At 38.4% G+C, this 25,360-nt stretch overlaps 1 protein-coding gene and 1 non-coding gene across 5 annotated transcripts; one reads left to right on the top strand and one right to left on the bottom strand.

The window, feature by feature from the left end:
• Positions 1-299: 299 nt before the first annotated feature.
• Positions 300-25,318, top strand: MTIF2 (mitochondrial translational initiation factor 2). Of its 4 annotated transcripts, none has more exons than XM_066378250.1 (15): positions 300-579; positions 693-855; positions 2,826-3,060; positions 3,665-3,773; positions 6,119-6,290; positions 6,725-6,885; positions 8,299-8,475; positions 11,196-11,335; positions 13,725-13,849; positions 15,434-15,638; positions 16,504-16,756; positions 18,200-18,340; positions 18,907-19,071; positions 22,759-22,899; positions 24,056-25,318. In XM_066378250.1, exons 3-15 carry the CDS (start codon positions 2,842-2,844, stop codon positions 24,226-24,228), a joined length of 2,181 nt encoding a protein of 726 aa, XP_066234347.1. In that variant the 5' UTR covers positions 300-579; positions 693-855; positions 2,826-2,841; the 3' UTR covers positions 24,229-25,318. The 4 variants fall into 4 exon arrangements, with proteins under 4 accessions (XP_066234347.1, XP_066234346.1, XP_066234348.1 ...); XM_066378249.1 differs by having other exon boundaries at positions 300-553; XM_066378251.1 differs by having other exon boundaries at positions 300-553; positions 771-855.
• TRNAS-GGA (transfer RNA serine (anticodon GGA)) lies at positions 10,986-11,061 on the bottom strand. Its single transcript has one exon. It is a non-coding gene; the product is annotated as a tRNA-Ser (tRNA).
• Positions 25,319-25,360: the final 42 nt, after the last annotated feature.

The raw sequence follows: 25,360 nt of genomic DNA on the forward strand, positions 1-25,360 counted from the left end.
TTTTTCCTTCTCGTTATGAACCCATCATTTCTCCCACATTTCTCCGTTTAACTTTCCTCGAGGGTAGGCACCGAGGCGCTCACAGCCCCAGGAGAGAGGTAACATCTAGAAAAGCAAGGGCGCTGCAGAAGCGACCCCCGACGCGCAGCTGACGGGGGAAGAGGTTACAGCTTAACTCGAATCCTTCCTGGTTGGACGCACACCTAGCAGATCGCCTCCGTCCTTGCGGCAATAGCGACTTTTCCGATCGGACTTCCGGATTCCGGGAAGAACCGCTTCCGTCGTCACCGGAAACCTACTGGGGACCGTTTCAAGAGATGCACTGATCGACAGTCAGTTCTCCCGGGTCTGGAAAGTGAACTGTTCCAGGTCGGAGAATCCAGACCCCCGAGCCTTATACAGAAGCTAAGTGAGTGGTTTCTTCAGCCAGGTCGTCCGAGTGGCGTAACTGGCCTAAAGTATCAGTGGCACAGATCATAAACATCGCTCTTTCGGAAGATTTTCCATGATGCATTTATTTTCTTAATGACCCTACTTCAAGCATATCAAAGAGGTATGCAGTCAGAAGCACCGCGGCAGGTGCGGTCCCCCAGACCCCGCCTCCTCTGTGCCCAAGGCTTTCTGGGCTTGGGTTCGAGGTGAAGCCACCCAGATCCGTACTTTTCCTACAGTGGCTTCTTTTTACCTTTCAGATAAGTTCCAAGGTTTCCAACTGTAATAGTCAGACGTTTCCGCCAGTGCAACTACATATTTCCAACACCCTTTTTCAGATTCGATGAATATCCTCGCAGCGAGAGAACGCCGAATTGGGTGTCAGGAAGCCGGGGTTCTACTTCTGACTGCCATTAACTAGCGGTATGACCTTGGAGAAGTTTGTGTTTTTGTTGTTGTTTTTGTTATGTTTTGTTTTTAAAATCTCTCCAGGTTTCGTTTTCTTTTTCTGTAAAATGAAGGGCTTAGAGCGAGTAAGGTTCCTTCCAGTTTTGATATTTGGATTGTTGCCCCCATTGTGTTTTTCTAATTCCAGCCTTAATTATATATCTGTGCTTTGATTAATCTCCATGTAGGGCCTTTCCTCCTACTTCATTAATGTGTGTCCTTGTCAAATCTGGTTTTAAACTCATTAAAATTATTTTCCACCCTAAGGAATCCCATGCTTCTTAAGCATTCTTTACTTAGTCCAGGGACTTGTATTTAAATAAGATTTTTTATTTATTGTTATTTATTTTATTTTTTTATTCAGTGAGAGGAGAGAAGACAGAGACAAACTCCCACAGGCACCTGACCAGCATCCACCCAGGACAAGACCACTAGGGGGCGATGCTCTGCCCATCTGGGGCATTGCTCCATTGCTCAGCAACTAGCTCTTCTTAGCACCTGAGGCAGAGGCCATGGAGCCATCCTCAGCGCCTGGGGTCAACTCGCTCCAATTGAGCCATGGCTGCAGGAAAGGGAGAGAGATAGAGAAAGAGAAGTGACAGGGCGAGGGATTGAGAAACAGATGCGCACCTCTCCTGTGAGTCTTGACTCGGAATCAAACCCAGAACATCCACATCTGGGGCCAATGCTCCACCACTGAGCCAACCGGCCAGGGCTAAATAACATATTTAATATTTTAAATAACATATTTTAAACATATTTGAGATGTTTAATATGCCTGAAAATTATATTGGAACACTTTAAAGACAGTGAACTCTGAAGGAAGTGACTCTGGCTTATTAAACTTTAAATCAACAAGTTCAAACGGTCTGGAAACTGGTGATCAGCAAATGTCATGTGGAGGGAGAAACATGTACTTCTTACATTACTTTTGTTGCACCTCCCCTTAAAAAAAGCAGCCTGACCTGTGATGGCACAGTGGATGGAGCACTGACCTGGAATGTTGAGGTTGCCGGTTGGAGACCCAGGGCTTGCCTGGTCAGGACACATACAGGAAGCAACTATTACTGCAAATTCATGCTTTCTACTCTTTTCCCTCTTTCTCTCTCTCCTCTCTCTAAAATCAGTTTAAAAATTCTTTAAGAAAACCTGAAAATCAAAGCTGTAGAAGTACAGTCTTGGAAGCAAAGGAGTAGAAGACTCAAGGAGAAAAAGAACTATACTACTGTACTGAGTTCTAAACAATACAATCTAGTTCTATTGCATTGTTTCCTCAATAAACTCTTCTTTCATTCCAAGAATGATATTCAAAAGGCATTATTTAATAAATATTTATTTGGTGCCTTCTTCCCTCTCTAAGCATCTTGGGGTGTGGGGGGGGGGAAGAGGGAAAATAGTGAGTGTTGAAATACAATTCCAAATAGTGGGAGCTATGCAAAGGTTCAAAATTAGATGACAAACCTTTGGAGATTACAGGTAGGTAAGAATAACAAAAGCCTGGCATGTAGGAGTGTGGGTACTATTAAAAGTGTAAGAGATGAAGTGAGGTTAGCAGAGGGCAGATATGAATCTTTATATAACATGATTTGAAGTTGTACATTAAACTGGTAATTAATGAGGGCCATAGGTAGGTGTTTAACAGCTGATGAGTTCAAAATCACTTTATTTGGTTAGTTGATATTTTTAAGGAGTGAAAAAGAGCCCTTTATAAATGTTATTGTATTTCAGTTCTATCATAGTGGGAGCTTTAATAATAATAATAATACTTAATGTCTAGACAGTGTTAGTATGGAATCCCAACTCTGACTACTAGACTGTGAGCTCTTTCAGGGCAGGAATCCAGTTGTATTCATTGTAACTCTAGTACGTTTCTTTGCATGTAGTAGATATCCAGTTAATATCTGCTAACTTGATTTAAATATTAACCAAAATATTACCTTAAAAAGTTTTTCTAGGAGAAACATGACCCAGAAGATGCTGAAGTTGGAGAATGTGTTACGATTGCACACTGTTTGTAGACAGCTGCACAGCCTAGGTCAAAGAAGAACATCAGCACAGTGGCGGTGTGTGTTTTCATCTGCTTACCCAGTGTGGACAGCTCAGCAGTACCTCCAGCCCTGGCAAACAGACATGCTCTTTGGGACTGCATTATCTCAATATAGGCTTCTAGTAACAAAGAAGGTAGTTATGGATTTCTATCATTACTGTATTTGGTCTGAAGTGAAAGTGCCTAGAACCATGAGTAGAAGTCCATTTTGAGCATTTTGTCATCTACAGCAGTGTTTTTCAACCGCTGATCCGTGGACTGATCTGTAAGAAATCTCATGCCAGTTTGTGAAAGAAGTTAACCACTCAGAGATTGTATGAAGATTATAGACCCAGTGATCTTAGTTGATATTGCTTATGCTCAGGGTGATTTCTGCCTTTGTGGTTGGTCCCTGAAATAATTCTCCTATTTTCACCAGTCCCCAAATGTAAAAAGATTGAAAACAACTGATTTACAGAATCTTTATTTCATTATGCTACATTCTAGAGAATAAATCATTGTGAAGAAGGGAAGTTCTAGTTAGTTGTTCAGTAACACTGATGAGTTTGATTACTTGGAAATTGGTATGTAATAGTGAATTGGGGATGCAGGATTTTTAATTTTAGTCTGAGATTTAATTGCTTATGGCAGTGTTAATTGGTAGAAATAGAAGCTGATTGTGGTAGATATTCCAGAATAAATATAAATTGTCACTTTAAAGTTTTTTCTTCTTTTTCATGTGTCCTGAATTTTTAATAGGAAGAAAAATCACGGAAATCTCAGTCGTTAACAAAATCTAAAAAGGAGGTGGAAGTATGGATTGGAATGACTGTTGAGGAGATGGCCAGAGTAATGGAAAAGGACATAGGTGAGCCACATGATTTTATAAGGAAAAATGTGAGAATATGGAGTACTTGGTATTTTATTTGCAATGAGACCTAAGACTAAGGCATTCAAGGATGAAATTTAGTCTGTCAGTTTAAAAATTTATGAAATCATTCTAATTTTTTTCACTTTAGATCACAAACTCTAATTTGTTTTTTTGACTCTGCCAAATAAAGTTCTCTTAGATTTGGCTTTCAATGAAAGTGGAAATGGCCTTGGCTGGATAGCTCAGTTGGTTGGAGCATCCTCCCAAAGTGTGGAGGTTGCCAGTTCGATCCCCAGGCAGGGTACATACAGGAACAGTTTGATGTCCCCCCCCCCCTCTCTCTTTCTCCTCTTTTCTTACTAGAATCAATCAATACCATAAATTTTTTATTAAAGTGGAAATGAGTTTTTTAATTTGAGCTAATCTTTTTCCCCCAGAAATTTTGTGGGATATTAGATTAAGTCCAAATAATGTTTTTTGGACTGAGGGACTATATCTATATTTATTTATTTTCCTTTCATTTTCTATAATTGAATAATTTCCTTTTTTTACTAATTTTGACAATATCTGTGTGCCAGCAAAAATATATTCATAATATTAACTACAAATTTTAATACTACTATTTTGATTTATAAATATATACATTATCATTGTTATTTTTTTCCTCATTTCTTCATTGCACCATTGATGTATTTATTACCAATTTAGGATTGTTAGAAAAAAATTTCAGTTTTCAATATAAACTGACAATAAAATTCAGTAAGCAAGAAATAGCCTATGATCATAGCAAAATAAAGTTACAAGTGAAGCAGAATCTTGGAAAAAAGAAAATATTAATAATAACTCATTTATTGGACTGTTACTGTTTACCAATACTTTATTAACTCTAATTCTCACAGTGCACTAGAGGTAGGTATGATTATTATCCCCGTTTATAGGTTGATAAACTGAGGCATAGAGAAGATAAATAATTGCCCAGGATTTCACAGCTAGTATGTGATAGAGCCAAGATTTGAACCCAGAGAGTATGGCTCCAGAGCCCATGCTCTTCTTAGTCACAGACCAAATTATCTCTCAAGAATTGTCCTTTTGTAAATTATAGCAGAACTCTAATTTTAATGTTTCTTGCCTGAAAGTGTTACCACTCTTTGTGCATATACATTATCATAAAGAATAGGAAATTAGTATACTGTCTTGCAGTTTTATAACTTTGCAGTTACATTATGTAATCATTTTATCACCAGAAAATATTAAGAGAACAAATGGAAATGGTCATATTATTCAGAATTGTATTTCCCCTCAGAGCAATCATATAGTGTCTGCTCTTCAGTATTCACGAAGGTTTTTGTTGTGGTTGTTGTTTTAGCAAGAGAAAGAGAGAGAGTGACAGGCAGGGACAGGGAGGGAGAGAGATAAGAAGCATCAACTCATAGTTGCAGCACTTTAGTTGTTTATTGATTGCTTTCTCATATCTGCTTTGACCGAGGGGTGGGGGGCTTCAGCAGAGCCAGTGATCCCTTGCTCAAGCCAGTGACCTTGGGTTCAAGCTAGTGACCTTTGGACTCAAGCCAGTGAGCATGGGGTCTTATCTATGATCCCATGCTCAAGCCGGTGACCCCGCACTCAAGCTAGTGAGCCCATGCTCTAGCCGGATGAGCCTGCAATCGGGGTTTCGAACCTGGGTCCTCAGCGTCCCAGGTTGATGCTCTATCCACTGCACCACCATGTGGTCAGGCTTCATGAAGGTTTTTTTTTTTTTTTAATCTTTATTTTATTGACTTTAGAGAGAGGGGAAGAGAGAGAAAGAGAGATACAGGAACAACAATCTGTTCCTGTATGTGCCCTGACCAGGGATTGAATCAGCAACCTCTGCACTTTGGGACGATGCTCTAACCAACCGAGCTATCCAGGCAGGGCTCATGAAGGTTTTATAGAACATAACATCTATGAATAACAAGAATTGACTGTATATACACACACATTTATATATGCATGACATATGCAACTATAAGTTTTCAAAGAGCTAGACTATGGTAAACTATTCAGTACTAAATGTATACAACATGTGATTTAATGTTTTATTGATGGTTCATATTGTTCATAAGGTATATAAATATTCCAAAAATGTATGAATATGCAGAAATTCCAATTTCTATAAATGCGTCATATTTTAAAGATTATTTTCTTTTCAGCTTGTCATATGTTAACATTAGAGAAACAGATAAGCTTATATAGTTATTTCTCCAATTGAATGTACTGTTTATATAAATATTTACTAGTAGAGGTCACTTCCTGAACATTTAATTTCATGATCCTAAAAGGTTTTATTTTATTCCACCCAGATTATATATATGAAGCTTTAATGAACACTGCTATTGACATAGATTCACTAGAAGCAGACTCACATTTAGATGAAGTCTGGATCAAAGAAGTAATAAAGAAGGCAGGGATGAAGTTAAAATGGAGCAAATTGAAACAGGACAAAGTCAGAGAAAATAAAGATGCTGTGAGAAGGTAAAAACTTGATCAGATATATTGAGGGAGGAAGACCACATGGTTTTATTCACACTTTTTAATGGAAAGATTTGCTTTAAAATATCTTTTGCAATTAAAATGATGTTAAATTTTTCTTTGAGGTGATTTAAGCATTAGTATTATTCAAGTTATTAAACGAAGGGTTATTTTTCCTAGTTTTCCAAGTATGTATATTGATCCTGAATTTTAAAAATGTATTTGGCTCTGCTCATTGTCATGAAGATGCTAACTGTAGGTGGGTCAGCATGTCATAAGTCATTGTATGTATAAAAGAGGAAAATATTTATATCTAATCAAGCTGAATGTTGGGTTTTATTGTTAATGGTAGTTCACAGAGATAACAGCAAATCAATTCACTGGCTATGAACTGTTCTGAAGTTTAAGACATTAAACTCCTTTGCTGTTAATTGTAGGCCCCAAGCAGATCCAGCTTTATTAATCCCAAGGTCCCCAGTTGTGACTATAATGGGCCATGTTGATCATGGGAAAACGACGTTACTTGACAAACTGCGAAAAACTCAAGTGGCAGCAATGGAAGCTGGAGGCATCACTCAGCACATTGGTGCCTTTCTTGGTATGAACACAAACTACCTTGAAATGTGCTTGGGAACTCCTTATATTATTTTCTTAAACCTAGTGTCATAGTATGAAATATACAAATCCAAAGTACAAGGGAAGGCTAACTGTTAAAGCCATTGGTTTGATAAAATGTAGAGGTTATTTTGTACATTCTATAAGAAGAAAATTGTATTACCTTTTTATTCTAGTCTATTCTTAGTTTGGTTTTAATGAGTTTAAATTCTTCAATGCTAGGTTGTAATAATGTTGCTGATAGTAATTAAATATATAATAGCCATCATTTGAGCACCTCGCATGTGCACAGCACAGTACCAAGCACCTTATATGCTTTTTTTTGAATTTTCAAAACAGTGTCATTACATAGGTATTAATATTCCTACTTACAACTTAGGAGGCTGAGACTGGATTAAGTTACATTATTTGGTAAAGGTACACAGCTAGTAAGTGGCAAAGCCTGGATTTAAACCCAAGGCTTTTAGACTCAAATCTTGAACTACTAACTATACTAAATTGCCTTTATTGCTCAAGGCAGTTGTACAGCTGATGTTTGCTAATGTAGGGGCAGCTGCCTATATAACTATCAGTGTATTCTCTCTCTAGAATAAATACCAGTTGGTTCACTTATGAAAGTAGTCATATTCTAGAAATACGAGTTTTAGTTTGAAATTATTACATGCAAAGAAAACCCTACAGGTCTCGCTGGTATGTTATCACTTTTCGTTGAGAAATGATGATCTGTAGTGTTCTGATTAAGATTAATGGAAGGAATAAAATTATTTTAAAGAATTACTGTGTTCACCCTGGCCCGGTAACCCAGTAGGTTACATCATTGTTACGACTTAACCAAGATTGTGGGTTTGATCTCTGGTCAGGCACATGTAAGAATTGACCAATGAATGTATAGATAAGTAGAACAACAAATCAATCTCTCTCTCTCTCAAAATTAATTTAATTTAAATTTTTTTCTTCTTTTTCCAAGTGAGAGGAAGGGGAGATGGAGAGATAGATTCCTGCATGTGCCCCAACCAGGATCTACCCTGCAACCCTCATCTGGGGCTGAGGCTCTGCCCATCTAGGGCCATGTGCACAACAGAGCTATTTTTAGCACCTGAGGAGAAGGTTTTATGGAGCCGTCCTCAGTGTCTGGGGGATGTGTTCCAACCAGTCGAGCCATGGCTATGGGAAGGGAGGAGAGAGAGAGAGAGAGAAGCAAGAGGGGGAGATGTGGAGAAGCAGATGGTCACTTCTCCTGTGTGCCCTCACCAGGAATTGAACCCAAGATATGAGCCAATCAGCTAGGGCTAAATTTTTTAAACAATTACTTTGTTTGGTAATGTCACATATAGTACTTCATATTAAGGAAATACATATTTGGGTCCTTAATGTTCCTTGATTTCTGTTTCCACAGTCTCTCTGCCTTCTGGGGAAAAGATAACCTTTCTTGATACTCCAGGACATGCTGCTTTCTCAGCAATGAGAGCTAGAGGTGCTCAGGTCACTGACATTGTCATATTGGTTGTAGCTGCGGATGATGGAGTGATGAAACAAACTGTGGAATCTATTCAGCATGCCAAAGATGCTCAAGGTACTGTGGTGGCTGTGCCAACTTATAGGAGTCACTGTTCTGGGGCATTGCACAGGCAGCTCAATTAATCTTCATGGCAATCTCAGGATTATCATATCTGTTTTTACAGATAAGGCTCAAAGACAGTTGAAATGTTTTCCACTGACATCATTACTATGAAGAGTAACAGGATCCAATTTGGAACCTGTGATCCCAAGTACAGTCTTTTTAATTTTTTTTAAATTTATTCACTTTAGAGAGGAGAGAGAAAGAGAGAGAGAGAGGGAAGGAGGAAGGAGCAGGAAGCATCAACTCCCATATGTGTCTTGACCAGGCAAGCCCGGGGTTTTGAACCGGCAACCTCAGCATTCCAGGGCAACACTTTATCCACTACACCACCACAGGTCAGGCCCAAGTACAGTCTTTTTTCTACTGGTAACTTGGCATAGGGTGAGACTATAGCAGTCTTAAATAACTTTATTATTTAAGATTTTATTTATTTTAGAGAGAGAGAGAGAGAGAAGGTGGGGGAGGAGTAGGAAGTATCAATTCCCATATGTGCCTTGACCAGGCAAGCCCAGGGTTTCGAACTGGCAACCATAGCGTTCTAGGTTGACACTTTATCCATTGAGCCACCACAGGTTAAGCTGCAAATAACTTTATATCATTGATATTTTAAGGAGATATAAAAGTAAGCAGAGAGCCTGACCTGTGGTGGCGCAGTGGATAAAGCGTCGACCTGGAATACTGAGGTTGCCAGTTCAAAACCCTGGCCTTGCCCGGTCAAGGCACATATGGGACTTGAAGCTTCCTGCTCCCCCCCCCACTCTCTCTCCCCTCTAAAATGAATAAATAAATAAAAATAATTTAAAAAAAAAGTAAGCAGAGAATAACAAACCTCCTATGTACCCATCACCTAAATTCATTAGAAGTTACAAAGCAGTGATGTTCTAATTGTTATTTCTTATTCATTTATCATCTTGTTGACTTCTTTTCTAAAGGTAAATCTTCCTCTCAGGTGCTTTAAATAAATTTTTATTTGGTCAAAGGTATAAAATTTAAACTTTTGGAAAACTACTTGGCTATTTTCTCCCTTATTTCATCACTTAAAAATTATAACATACACAAATACTCTGCATATTTGTTTTTATCTGGATAATATGACCGTATACCCACTGAGAAAATGCTGTTGTCTTGGGAAAATGTACCTGATGGAGAGCAAAATACTCCCCTAGTTTTCTTGGTAAGGGGAAAAGGTTGAGAACCACTGATTTTGTGAAATTCTTTCATCTCACAACATAAAAACTAAGACCAGAGAATGGCAGGAACTCCTCTCATTACAGTTAATTTGCACCATGTCTGCATTTGGAATCTGATCTTCTAGCTTTCAGTGTAACTATCTTTCCTTTTTAATTTCTCCAAATTGCATTTGTAGAATGGACTGTGTCCTTAATGATTTGAGGGACTATAACAAAAAGAAGAGTGATAAATGTCCCAGGGATCCCCTAACAGAACAGTTGGTTAAGATATATGATAAATTCTTTATATCATGATTTCTATACCTGTTTTCTTGCTTTCTGTTAAATTCCAGCTTATCAATATGGAATGTACTTTTTCACAGTGGAAGATAGTAGATTGCATAGCTTTTTTGTGTGTCTGATTTCAATATCTGTTTCTTTGATACCTGAGAAAATTGCAGAATTGGTGAAACCCAACCAGAGAATTATCTCCTGGAATTTTGTGTGGTTTCTCTAATAAGAGGCTATGTTTAATAATGACAAATAGATTATAAGATTATTATTAAGTAAACATTTATTGAGAATATACTATGTGTCAATCACTGAGCTAAATGTATGAATAAAGAGTTTCTGTAAATCCTAAAGGAAAGTTTACGGTAATGATACCTAATTTCACCCCCGGGTAGAATGTTAGGTTTTAACAATGAGTCAGTAGCTCCTGGAAACAAGAGGCAAATCATCTAGAAGCATTAGAATTGAGTTAGAATCTTCTCTTGATTTTTTTTTCTGGAGACTCTCTCCAGTATAGTTGCTGATCTTGCTTTCAGGTTAAAGGACTGGCCTTGCTCTGCCCAGCATACCTTTAGTTTTGTTGTTTTAAGTCATCTTAAGTGTCTATTCTTAATTCAGATTATGCTTATAATTAAAGTTTTGACATCTCACATCTGCCATCCTTTATATGTAGATAGCAGAGTAGAGTGGATCCAAAGTGGGTCTTTTTAGGTGTTTTTTTTTTGTATTTTTCTGAAGCTGGAAACGGGGAGAGACAGACTCCCGCATGCGCCCCACCGGGATCCACCTGGCACGCCCACCAGGGGGCGATGCTCTGCCCCTCCTGGGTGTCGCTCTGTCGCGACCAGAGCCACTCTAGCGCCTGGGGCAGAGGCCAAGGAGCCATCCCCAGCGCCCGGGCCATCTTTGCTCCAATGGAGCCTCAGCTGTGGGAGGGGAAGAGAGAGACAGAGAGGAAAGAGAGGGGGAGGGGTGGAGAAGCAAATGGGCGCTTCTCCTGTGTGCCCTGGCCGGGAATTGAACCCGGGACTTCCGCACTCCAGGCCGACGCTCTACCACTGAGCCAACCGGCCAGGGCCCTTTTTATGTTTTTTTTACTAATGAAGTACATCCACTGAGTAAAGAGAAAGCCAGAAAAGGTTGGTGTCTTTATTGTGAATACCTGGAATCGAAGGTGTCATTATCTGCACTCCTTAACTTTGTCTTTTTCAGTGCCTATTGTTCTTGCCATAAACAAATGTGACAAACCTGAGGCTGATCCTGAAAAGGTGAAAAAAGAACTTCTAGCTTATGATGTGGTGTGTGAAGATTACGGAGGCGATGTACAAGCAGTGCATGTCTCTGCACTTACGGTAAATGCGTAGATGATGTGTTCAGAGGGGAATGCACTAGCATTATACCTATAGAACATTATGATGCATGTAGTTTCTCTTGTTGTTTAAAAAGTCTTTGAGTACTAGTCAAAACTGGTATCATCCTTGTTGGACAGATTAGAAATTAGGCTCAGAAAGGTTGGTCACCAGTCCAGGGTTACATAGCCGAGTGGTGGGTAATTAGCTCTAAACCTAATGATTTTTCTTATTATGAGATACTTAGAATGAGGAGAATAAATTATGAATACTGTGGAGATAGAGTATTAGTAGGCTAAAGACTGTTTTAGCAGAAATGAAATCTACTTTATAATAAAAAGTGCTTGTTTTTATAGTGAAAAATGGGGCATTTAAGAAAGATTTAAACAAATAAAAATTTCACTAATACAAAGATGAATCATTTGGCTGTGGTTTGTCAGTAATTGACTCAGTGTTTCTAAGAATTAAAATGCGGCCCTGGCCAGTTGGCTCCGTGGTAGAGCATCAGTCGGGCATGTGGATGTACTGATTCGATTCTGGCCAGGGCACACAGGAGAAGCACACATCTGCTGCTTCACTCCTCCCACCCCCCCCCCTCTCTTCTCCTTCCCTCCTGCAGCTATGGCTCATTTGGAGCAAGTTGGCCCTGGGCCCTGAGGATGGTTCCATGACCTCCACCTCACGTGCTAAAAAATTACTCCAGTTGCAATGAAGCAAGGCCCCCAGATGGGCCAAGCTTCGCCCCCTAGTGAGCTTGATCCTGGTTGGGGTGCATGTGGGAGTTTGTCTCTGCCTCTCCTCCTCTCACTAAAAAAAAAGAAAGAAAAAAATAGAAAAATTAAAATGCTATAAGTTTTTTATTTATTATGAATTCTATTTTTTAAAATTACCAATTATTCTTTTCTGATTGAAAAACATTAAGTAAGCTTAGTACCTGTTCTGTGACAGCATTTTCTAATTATCCTATGCAGGGTGCTGTTAAGTATCAGTTTCCCACTTAGTACATTCTTTTTTTTTTTTCCCTTGTGACAGAGACAGAGAGAGGGACAGATAGGGACAGACAGACAAGAAGGGAGAGAGATGAGAAGCATCAATTCTTTGTTGTGGCTCCTTAGTTGTTCATTGATTGCTTTCTCATATGTGCCTTGACGGGGGGGGGGGGGGGGGGCTACAGCAGACCTAGTAACCCCTTGCTCTTGGGTCCAAGCTGGTGAGCTTTGTTTAAACCAGATGGGCCCATGCTCAAGCTGGTGACCTTGGGGGTCTTGAACCTGGGTCCTCCGCATCCCAGTCTGACGCTCTATCTACTGCGCCACCGCCTAGTCAGGCTCTGTGTGGTGTTTTTTACTCTGTAACACTTGTGATCAATCTCTTAGCTAACACTGAGAATGAAAAAAATCCCTTTGCCTATCAGTTCCATTTCCATCACCAATCAGCTTCATGATTTTGGCCAAGAGAAAGCATAGTAAACATGGATCATGAAAGGTGTAACAGTCATGTCATCTAGCCCTTCATTTTACAGTTGAGGAAAGGAGAGCCAGGGAGGTGAAGTGATTTTTTTTTTTTTAGTTTTGTATGGCTATGAAAACGTGTAACATTGGATAGAACTTCAAGGTGAAGTACCATTGTAAAGAAAACTAGAGGAGCCTGACCAGGTGGTGGTGCAGTGGATAGAGTGTTGAGGACCCAGGTTTGAAACCCTGAGGTCACTGGCTTGAGTGCGGATCTGTGTGGTTTGAGGTTGGGGCTCACCAGCATGAGCACAGGGTCGCTGGCTTGAGCATGGGAACATAGAAATGACCCCATGGTTGCTGGCTTGAGCCCAACATTGCTGGTTTGAGCAAGGGGTCACTGGCTCAGCTGGAGCTGAGCCCCCACCCTGTCAAGGCACATAAGAGAAAGCAATCAGTGAACAACTAAAGTGCCGCAACTATGAGTTGATGCTTCTCATCTCTCTCCCTTCTTGTCTGTCTGTTCCGGTCTGTCACCCCAGCCCTACCTCTCTCTGTCTCTCTCTTGCTAAATAAAGAAAAAAGAAAAGAAAATGAGAGGAAGAAAACAATTATAAAGACAGATGAAGGAGAGAAAGAATGAATGAAGCATGTGTTTATGAAAGGGTATAACCAGCACCACTAATGGCCATCCTTTATAAAAAATTGCCACTGTTTTTTGCAAGATCTGTCCCTGGGTCAGGTTTTCATGCTTATCTCCTCCTTCCTTCCTTCCTTTTTCTTTCTCTCCCTCCCTCCCTCCCTCCCTCCTTCCAATTGCATAATTCATGCTTTTAATACTTAAGAGAAAAATATAATTGACAATGATTACTTGGTTTTCTGACCCTGGTATTTACATTATCAGATATTAATGAATATTAACAACTTTTTTGTTGTTAAAGGGGGATAATCTGATAGCTTTGGCAGAGGCAACAATTACTCTTGCAGAAATATTAGAATTGAAAGCAGACCCCACTGGTCCAGTGGAAGGAACAGTAATAGAATCTTTCACAGACAAAGGAAGAGGGTAAGACTATTAAAATGCTTTTTTCTATTGTTTTTGTAAATTGATCATATAATAATGTGTTCTTTTTATTGCATGATATGGCTAGTCTATGAACAATATTTTCAAAGCATTTTTTGAAAAGTATTTTATTGCACCAGCACACAACACAAAAATGCAGTTGTTAGACTATTACAACTCTCTGTATATATCTAATAGTCATATTTAGATGATTTAAGTTTTCAATATATTTTTTTTTACCCACTGACTTAACTGGTAAAAGAATTATAGACTAATATAAGTTGGAATGAAATAGCACTTGTTGCATTTTAGGGTTTTTAAATTCTTTTGTCCTTACCCATTAATATAGCATATAGGAATGTCTTTGGAATGCTGTTCTCGTCTTTAATTTCCCTCCCTATCAGCAAAAGGAGCCTTCTCACTGCTTAACACATTAAAGAAAGGGTTTTAGGATTCCGTCAGAACACTCAGCTATCTGCACCCTCCACCACTATAACTGTATAAAAGAAATTTTTGTGAGGGTAGAGGTATTGAGCAAAGAAGGACAAAAAAGAATAAAGCTCATGGACACAGACAGCAATGTGGTGATTGTGGAAGAGGGTATAAAGGAGGTAAATAGTGATGGATGAAGACTTGGGAGAGTTAACACACAATACGGTGTACAGAAACGTGTTATAGAATTGGGCACCTGAAACCTGTATAATTATGTTAACCAGTGTCATCCCAATAAATTCAATTAAAAATGTTTTTTTATTGCGGTAAAGATGCAGAACATTAAGTTTACCATCTTAATCATTTTTAAGTGTACTGTTCAGTAGTATTAAGTATATTCACATTGTTGTGCAATGGAATCTAGAATTTTTTCTTTTCTTTTTATACATAATATAATAAATATATATATTATATATATAAATACATTTTTTCTTTTTTATTTACTGATTTTAGCAAGAGAGAGATACAGGAACATCGATCTATTCCTGTATGTGCCCTGACTGGGGATTGAACTGGCAACCTCTGCACTTTGGGATAATGCTCTAACCAGCCGAGCTATCCGGCTAGAGCTGAATGTAGAATTTTTTCCATCTTGCAAAACTAACTCTATACATGATACACTAATTTTCCATCCCTTTCCCCCAAGCCTGGCAGCTACCTTTCCATTTTCTGTTTCTATGGTTTTGACCAGTTTATATATCTTTCTCATGAGTGGAATTATACAGTATTTGTCCTTTCTGATTGACTTTTTTTACTTAGCATAAATGACCTTTCATGGTTCATCCATGTTGTAGCATGTGACAGGGTTTCCTTTTGTTTTAAGGTTGCAAATGTTCCATTATATGTATATACTACACTTTATTTATCCATTCTTCCATTGATATATATTTGGGTTGCCTCCACCTTTTAACATTTGTGAAGAAATGTTTTTGTAGTATGAAAAATGGCTTGAGAAATTAAGAAGTTGTGAAATTAACACTATGTGTACATATTATATATATGTAAGTCTCATAAAGATATCTTTGCTCTGCTTAAGAAAGTACTGTTACATCCTGATTATGGCATTAAGAATAACTACCTTCATTTTCATTTTAGTCCTGTTACTACAGCAATAATTCAGAGAGGAACTTTAAGAAAAGGCTCGATTCTGGTTGCTAGGAAGACTTGGGCAAAAGTGCGCTTAATGTTTGATGAAAATGGAAAAACAATTAATGAGGCCTCTCCCAGCATGCCAGTGGGAATTATAGGATGGAGAGACCTCCCTTCTGCAGGAGATGAAATTCTTGAAGTAGAGTCAGAGGTATATCAAGCTTAATTTCTATATATTAGATATGATATAATGATTTAAAATATCAATCTAAAGAGTGGGGCAAAAGTAGATTTATCATTGTGAACACATGAAACACAGTTTATTCTTGTATTATTATTTATTATTATATTCTTTTCCATACTAACAACTATAAACCTACTTTGGCCCCACCCTCTATATAAAGTTATACCAAATGAATATATTAATGTTAACTTATTTTATTTTATTTTATTGTTTTGTGACAGAGAGAGAGACAGAGAGGGACAGATAGAGTCAGACAGACAGGAAGGGAGAGAGATGAGAAGCATCAATTCTTCGTTGTGGCACCTTAGTTATTCATTGATTGCTTTCTCATATATGCCTTGACTGGGGGGCTTGCTTAAGCCAAGGACCTTAGGCTTAAGTCAGCGAACTTGGGCTTCAAGCTAGCAACCTTTGGGCTCAAGCCAGTGACCATGGGGTCATGTCTATGATTCCATATTCAAGCCAGCAACCCCACGCTCAAGCTAGCGACCTCGAGGTTATCCACAGTGCCACCGCCTGGTCAGGCTAATGTTAACTTATTAACTAATGTTGATAATTCTAGACTATAAGGAGTGGTGAGGGGGTTAGTGGGACCTTTATTAAATTTGGCTGTAGAATTTTTTAAAATTTGAGATAGGATTTTTAAATTAATATTTCAATTATACACAAAGCTTCCAAATTAAAATTTTATAAGTTTCTTGACACTTATAAAATGAGTGGTTTCATAGAGTTAAACTAAATTTCGTAGTGAGAAGAAACACCAAAGCTTTTAACCCAGCAGTTACTGGTTTCTATTTCATTAAATAATGCCTGTTGTTTTTTCCCTGTAAAGGCAAGGGCACGTGAAGTTGTTGACTGGAGGAAGTATGAGCAGGAACAGGAGAGAAATGAGGAGGACCTAAAAATAATAGAAGAAAAGAGAAAGGAGCACCAAGAAGCACATCGGAAAGCCCGTGAGAAGTATGGCACTTTGCACTGGAAGGAGAGATCATTTATAAAGTACCAAGAAAAAAAAGAACAAAAGTTCTTAAGGCCAAAAGAGAAAACAGAAAGAGATTCAAATATACTTCCTATAATTATTAAAGGTGACTTCTTTATTTTGAATTTTTATGAGTTTCTTTGAGCTAAAACTGATGACATGTGCTGGGGAGCAAGATCTCAAATATTCCTTAAAAGTGACTTTTTACTTAACATTTTTGGAATATAGTATTTATTTATTCTCCCAATTAATTTGAGCCATTAAATTTAAGCCAAAAGTTTCTCAGTATTTTGGGGGAGACTATTTATTTTTAAGTAAGAGGAGGAGAGATAGACTCCCACATGCACCTCAATCTGGATCCACCTGGCAACCCCCACCTGGGGCTGATACTCTAATCAACAGCTATCCTCAGCACCTGGGACCAACACATGAACCAGTTGAGCTACTGGCAGTGAGAGGAAAAGACAGAGAAGGGTGAGAGGGAGGGGAAAGGAAGCAGATGTGTCCTGACTGGGGATCAAACCTGGGACTTCCATATACTGGGCCGATGCTCTATCCACTGAGCAAACCGGCCAGCGCTGACTTTTATTTTTATTGAGGTATAATTGACATATTAGTTCCAGGTATACAACATAATGATTTGATATTTGTATATATTTTGAAATGTTTACTGCAATATTTAATTAGCATCCATCACCGTGCATATTTACAATTTTTTTCTTGTATGAAAACAAATTTTTTTTCATTTATTAGTAAGAGACTGAGAGAGAGAGAGACAGAGATGAAGACAGACAGAAACAGACAGGGAGAGAGATGGGAAATATCAACTCGTAGTTGTGGCACTTTAGTTGTTTATTGATTGCTTCTCATACGTGCCTTGACTTGAGGGCTCAAGCCAAACCAGTGACCCCTTTCTCAAGCCAATGTGCTTGGGGTTTCAAACCTGGGTCCTTTGCGTCCCAGGTCAACACTCTGTCCACTATGCCACCTGGTCAGGCATGAGAATTTCTAAAATCTATTCTCTTAGCAGCTTTCAAATTTGCAGTACAGTATTTTTTTATAATATTTATTCATTTTTAGAGAGAGAGGAGAGAGAGAGAGAGAGAAAGAAAGAAGGGGGGAGGAGCAGGAAACATCAACTCCCATATGTGCCTTGACCGGGCAAGCCCAATTTTGAACTGGCGACCTCAGCGTTCCAGGTCGATGCTTTATCCACTGTGCCACCACAGGTCAGCAGTACAGTATTATTAACTATAGTCACCATGCTTATATCACATCCCCATGACTTATTTATGACTGTAAGTTTGTACCTTTTGACTTCTTTCACCCTCTTGTCTCTTCCCTCTTGCTAATTTTGTTGTGAATGTACATTTGGTTCATTATACTTTATTAATTAAGTATATATTAATAATACTAAACCTAAATAAAAGTATCATAGATTTAATGGTAAATGCCATTCCTATTATGGTTTTAGGTAGATTTTTATTATTTTTGTGTCAGTAATGCCTAACTTTTAACACCATTAATTTTAAACTATTGCTGCATTTAGGTGATGTGGATGGTTCCGTTGAGGCCATTTTGGACATTATGGATACCTATGATGCTTCACATGAATGTGAACTTGAATTAGTTCATTTTGGTGTGGGTGATATTAGTGAAAATGATGTTAACCTTGCTGACACATTTCATGGTAAGGATTTCATTTTCTGTTTAACTGTGTTCCCTAGAACACACTGAACCATTTGCGTCTGTCTTTTATTGCTTGGCTAGTCACACCTGACATATGCCCCAAAGATTTTAGAGAGAGCAGAGGGAGAGAGAGAAAGTGGGATAGGAGTGGGAAGCATCAACTCATGGTAGTTGCTTCTCATATGTGCCTTGACTGGGCAAGCGCAGAGTTTTGAACCAGTGACCTCAGCATTCCATGCATTCCATGTCGATGCTTTATCCACTGTGCCACCACAGGTCACAAATAATGTTTCTTAGGTGAATGGATTTTTTTAGAGAAAGAAAACTTTTTTCATAAGGAAATTTTTCTTGTTAACCAAGCCACAATAGAATTTATAAAATCCTTATATTAATTTGAAAATTTACTAGTTTTCATGAGAAAAAAATTACTGAATTTCTCATGTCTCCAACTTGCTTTTAATTTACGTAGAAGAAAATAAAACAGTATAGATTTGAGTTTCTGTTTGAAAGAGAAACTATTTGGTGCAGTATTTGTGCTCCTTTATTGACTGTTTTTCTGATTGCCAGGTGTTATATATGGCTTCAATGTGAATGCAGGCAGTGGTATCCAGCAGGCAGCTGCAAAGAAAGGAGTAAAAATTAAACTTCACAAAGTCATTTACCGTCTCATTGAAGATTTGCAGGAGGAGCTGAGCACCAGGTTGCCCTGTGCTGTGGAAGAGTACACAGTAGGTGGGTGGTCACTGGCGGTTTCTTTCTTTTTTTTTTTTTATGGGCGGTTTCTTTTGAACATTCATAGCTTAGATGCTGTAAATGACACTTGAAAGCAAAGTTTAGGTTTAGGGGAAATGTATTTTACTGTTAAAATGCATTCACTGTTCTAATACATATCCTATTTTCTAAAAAAATGACTACTACACATAGAAATTGAATGCAACTTCATGTATATTGTAAATACTTGCTCTCTGCAATACTTTAGGTGCTGAGGATACAAGTAGGCAAGTAGGCCGATAAAAACTTGCCCTCAAAGTTTAGACATGAACAACTAATTGTAATACAAATTAGACTGGTGTGGGACACATAAAGATTATTCTGTTGTAGGAAGAGCTGTCGATTTTGTCCTGAAACTGGCAGAGAAATTTACCATGTGAAGAAAATTTACTTTACTGCCGGGGTCCAGCCCCGGGGGGGATCCAGGGGTCCCACAGGAGGAGACGGCATCTGCGAAAATCGAGTGAGAGAGCCGAATTCTTTTCTTTCTCTTTATTCTCTGGTTAGCATTTACTGCCAGGCATCTCCGCCAATGGCTGGTCTAACTTTACTTTTTATGCACACACACTAAGTTATAATCACATGGTATTTTGAATACATTATTGTTTTAGTTTCACTATGGTTACATATTTCTAGATAACAGTTAATTCATATCTATAAGCTACAAGTCAGGTGGTAAGTTATTCAAAGTACAGTTGTACAATAACTTGAATAGTAATAACAATATCGGTACAAACTTCTAAAAGATTAGTACTAATTAATAACTATTTTACTCTTGTTGTGAGTCAAGGGCACAGAAAGAGATTGCAGACAAAATCATCAAGGACTAGCAAAGGACCACCGCTTGCTCAGGCAAATAGCCTTGAGTTCATGTAGTGTCCTAATTCTTTTCTCACAAGACTACAAAAGGCTTGCTATTAAGAAACTGACATAGTATAAAGAGTAATTTTTACTTAGAGATACATAGAGTGCACCTGCAAGATAGCTAGTAGCAACATGATATCAGAAGGCATTAGTTGCTATTGCTGCTATGAATCCCACCACATTCCTCTCCTTATCCTTGGAAAATGCAAAAATCTCATGAGAATGTTTTACTGAGAAAAGCCCAGTGACTGTCTTCAGTGACAAAACAAGTCTTTTAACAAGACATTCTTTACTAGCCAGCTGCACTCCTATCCAAGGCCACGCAACAGGCCACTCCACTACACTTTACCTAAGATTCTAATGTCTAGTTAAACTTTATTTATTTACTATATTCATATACTAGCTAAGTTCTAACTTTATTCTTTCTAACATGATTAATAAGAAGAAGTTCTCCTACAAACTTAACCCTTTATGAGGAATATCATGGCCAGCCTCTTATGTTTATGAGCCCAGTTAAAGGGGCTTACAGGCTTTTCTGTGGAACTTACACCTTCTGTCTCATTTCCAAAGAAATTACTACAAATCTACAGGGAAAGCACGGTACTATTATCCCTGTGCCATAAATAATAGCACACACCCAGGAAAGGGGGGAATATAAGGCCAGATTAATTCAAAAGATTAAAGGGGGAAGTATCGTTGTGCCTTTCCTTTGCGGTGACTTTGTCAACCCGCAGCTGTTGGTCTTCACTGTGGTGACTCTATCTTCTTTTGCTGTGACTTTGTCAACCAGCAGTTGTGGATCTTCTCCTGCTGTGACCTAGTTAGCCAGCATTAGTGGATCGGCTCCCGACACTTTACATTTAAATATTAAACGTTTAAAAATAGTCTTCTAGCATATTCCTTAGCCAGATTAAATGCTAAATTTGTTGACTGAATCATTAAAATTTTTTTATTGATTATTTATATATTTATTTATATAGAGAGAAAGGGAGAGAGACAGGGAGAGAAACATCAATTTGTTATTCCACATATTTATGCAATTATTGATTTATTCTTGTATGTGCCCTGACCAGGGATCATGCCTGCAACCTTGGCATATGGGGACAGTGCTCTAACCAAATGAACTACTTAGCTAGGGTGACTGAATCCTTTTATGTGTTCTTTTTCCTCCCCATATTCAGATTTTTTGGCTTTTTATTCTTATTTTTTTATTTTTAGTGTTTTGGTTTTTTTTTAATTCAGTGACAAGAGAGGAGGCAGAGAGACAGGTTCCCACATGCACCCTGACGGGAATCCACCCAGTAAGCCTGTTAGGCGATGCTCTGTCCATCTAGGGTGTTGCTCCATTGCTCAGCAACTGAACTTTTCTTTAGCACCTGAGGCAGAGGCCATGGAGTCATCTTCAGAGCCCGGGGCCAACTCGCTCCAATTGAGCAATGGCTATAGGAGGGAAAGAAAAGGAGGGAAAAGGTGGAGAAGCAGATCGGCACCTCTTCTGTGTGCCCTGAATCAGAATGGAACTCAAGACCTCTACATGCCAGGCCGACACTCTACCACTGAGCCAACCAGCCAGGGCTTTTTTTTTAGATTTTACTTATTGATTTTAGAGAGAGGAGAGAGAGAGAGAGAGAGAGAGGTGGGTGGGGGAAGAGTGAGAGGGAACAACTCATAGTTGTTGCTTCTCATATATGCCTTTACAGGACAAGCCCAGGGCTTTGAACTGGCTACCCCAGCATTCCAGGTCAACACTTTATCTACTGCACTACCACAGGTCAGGCAATAGTTTTAAATATCTAGAAAAATTACAAGAAAAGTATAAGGAATTCCCTTCTGTGTAACCTTTACCCAATTCAGCAATATATTTACATTTTGCCTCATTTGCTTTATTCTCTCCAGTTTTTTTCTGTATCATTTGGGAGCTTGTATTTGCTACTAAATACTTGCATTTCCTAAGCTCAAGGATGTACATTAGTACTATATTTTTAACATTAGTACTTTTATATAAACGATAATACATATTCAAAATTTTTCCATTGACCCAATAAAGACTTTATAGATATATATTTTTCCATTAGTCCAGGATTATGGATTAATATTTTTCAGTCTTTTTCGACCATGACATTTTTGAGGTATAGAGGCCCATGACTTTGTAGAATGTTCGTTAATTTGGATTTGGCTGATATTTCCTCAATTAGAGGTTTGTATATTCTTGTGCTAAGAGCAATTTGTAAAACTCAGTCATGAGGGTTTCTAGAAGTAAGCAAGCACCAAATAACACTAATCCTAAGAAATCAGTACATTATAGTGTATGGTACCATGTCACTGCTGGAATTTAATTTTCAGTTTGTGAAAAAATTAAACTGAGCCACAGAAGTTACCAGTTGTGAGATTAAAAATAATTCAAGTAATAACAAATGATCTCACCCAGAAAGTATAAGGGACAGTTGAAAACAAGGTTTTCATGCAGCAGACAGGAATTGTACTAACCTTATCATTAACAATTACCACCTAATAGTGCACTTTACTCAGCCAAAAAAGTAAGTTCCATTTTTCATTCATTTACTCTTAGTAAGCATGTTTTTTTCTTTTCCAAGAATATCCAAGAATTATCTTTTTATTTTTAATTCTGGTCAGGAAAATAAAGTTGGTGGAGTAAAAACAAACCAGGACTTCTATGTATGAGCTTGTTTTCTTCTCACATCTTTAGTTCTTGCCTTACAAAATGTCAGAAATTATGTATTTTTCAGAATCTTTTCTGAACTTAATGTTTTTTTCTTCCTAAAGGTGAGGCTTCTATACTAGCTACCTTCTCTGTAACAGAAGGGAAGAAAAAAATTCCTGTGGCTGGCTGCAGAGTCCAAAAGGGACAGTTAGAAAAACAAAAAAAATTTAAATTAATTCGTAATGGACATGTTATTTGGAAAGGTAAGCAACATCAAAATCTGTTTCTATTACTGTGTTTCCCCATGTAGAAGATGCTCCCATGTATAAGATGCACCTTAATTTTGGGGCCCGAAATTTGAGAAAAAATGTATTACATCAAGTTATTGAACTCAACTTTTATTCATCATAAAATTCATACAACTCCTCATCACTGTCAAAACTCCCATCCATTAACTCAGGGGTCGGGAACCTTTTTGGCCTAGAGAGCCATGAACACCACATATTTTAAAATAATTCTGAGAGCCATACAATGACCCATGTACGTTAGGCATTATCCAATAAAAATTTGGTGTTGTCCCGGAGGACAGCCGTGATTGGCTCCAGCCACCCGCAACCATGAACATGAGCAGTAGGAAATGGATTGTAATACATGAGAATGTTTTATATTTTTAACGTTATTTTTTTTATTAAAGATTTGTCTGCGAGCCAGATGCAGACATCGAAAGAGCCACATCTGGCTTGCGAGCCAGAGGTTCCCCCTGCATTAACTTGTCCTCATGTCTGATGAGTCACTGTCTTCATATATTGCCTCGTCCTCAGTTCCATCTGTGGCATTTGAAATGCTATAACCACTGTATTAAGAGTTTTTAGACCCCAAATTTTTCAAATGGTGTCTAATACATGGGGAAATGTTATGTCACATCCAGTCACGAAAATCTGACAATTCTCTGTAACCATCGGAAACCTGTCTTTCACTCTTATAATCCTGGTTCAAGCCACTCCTTTGTGTTTATAACTGGTCTCCAGTTGCTTGGTTCCCTCCCTTTACTAGTTCTGATGATTCTTCCAAGATTGTTAGTCCTTGTCTGATTTCTTTAACTTCTAAAGTACTACTTTTCCAGTCATGTCTCCTCCACTCGACATACTTGTTTGCTTCCGTCCTTTTTGCCTGAATGTCTTTTACCCTGCTTGATCTTATTCCAACCCTACGTACAGTCCAATGTTCTGCAGTGTCAGCCTCTCTTTAAAATGGGAGATTTTGTATCTTTCACTACAAAGCAAGTCGTTTACTTCATTTTTGATTTCCAGCTGTAAAATTTATAGCAATTCCAGTGTAATTTTCCTTTTAACACTGGACTACACAGCACTTAGTATTTGTTAAGTATATGAACCTTAAATTTTATTCATTTTTTTAAAGGCTCATTAACCTCACTGAAACACCATAAAGATGACGTTTCAGTCATCAAAACTGGAATGGATTGTGGTCTCAGTTTGGATGAAGAAAAGTTAGAATTTAAAGTGGGAGATGAAATTGTTTGTTATGAAGAAAAGGAAGTTCCAGTTAAGACCTCTTGGGATCCAGGATTTTAAAACTGTATTAAAAATGTAAATGATTAAGTATCTTTATTATAGAGCAACCAGTTTTGCATTATTGAAGGTAAGAATACTACTGGTCATTAGCCCCCAAGTATTAATTAACATGCATTAACTGTCAAAATAGGAAAAATTAAATATTTAAGGATGCCTCCAACTAGAAATTCTGGTAAGAATGCAGTAAAAGGGAATTATTAGCATATCATTGAATGTAATAATTAACTTCAAGTCACTATTTTACTTAGGAGTATCAAGAGCAGTCCTCTCTGAATAGAGTTCAACGGGCAAATATGGTACCAATCAAATACTGCTCAAAACTGTATTTTCAGTGTCAACAAGACTAACTCACAAACGTTAGAGCTCAAATTCCTGAGTTCACACTCAACATTGGACACCAGAGTGTATTCCCTTGTATTGCAGACAGCAAACATCCCAGCCAAATCACCCAGGGAGAACTTACAGTTCAGCTTTTAAATTTCCTATGTATGAAATTTGTTGTCTCTTTAGGGAACAAACACCAAAACCACACAAATCAGTTTCCCAGTGCAGGGGCTGGGAGCAGGCACATGGTGTTCTTCCTCACCCAGGGGTCATTGGCAAAGTCTGCATCCACTTTTGGTTGTGGTAACTGGGGTGGAGTGCTACTGGCATCAAGTGGGTCGAGGTCAGGGACGCTGTTCATCCTATGATGCACAGGGTAACGTCCACTACAAATTATCTGGTCCAAAATGTTAATACTTCTAAGGTAAAAAAAACCTGACAACACAAACTGGTTTATTAACTATACAGCTGATAGTAAATATAAAGGGACTCTTCAGCCAAAGTAATCATTTATCCAAAAAATGGTATGAACCATCAATCTGATGTTTTAATAAGTTGTGGGAGCCTGACCAGGCAGTGGCACAGTGGATGGAGTTTGGACTGGCATACAGAGGATGCAGGTTCAAAACCCTGAGGTTGCCGGCTTGAGCATGGCAACCCCATGGTCACTAGCTTGAGCAAGGGGTCACTCACTCTGCTATAGCCCCTCCCCCCAGGTCAAGGCACATGTAAGAAAGCAATCAATGAACAACTAAGGAGCCTCAACGAAGAATTGATTCTTATCTCTCTCCCTTCTGTCTGTCCCTAT

This window comes from Saccopteryx leptura, chromosome 3, assembly GCF_036850995.1.
Source record: "Saccopteryx leptura isolate mSacLep1 chromosome 3, mSacLep1_pri_phased_curated, whole genome shotgun sequence".
Taxonomy (NCBI): domain Eukaryota; kingdom Metazoa; phylum Chordata; class Mammalia; order Chiroptera; family Emballonuridae; genus Saccopteryx; species Saccopteryx leptura.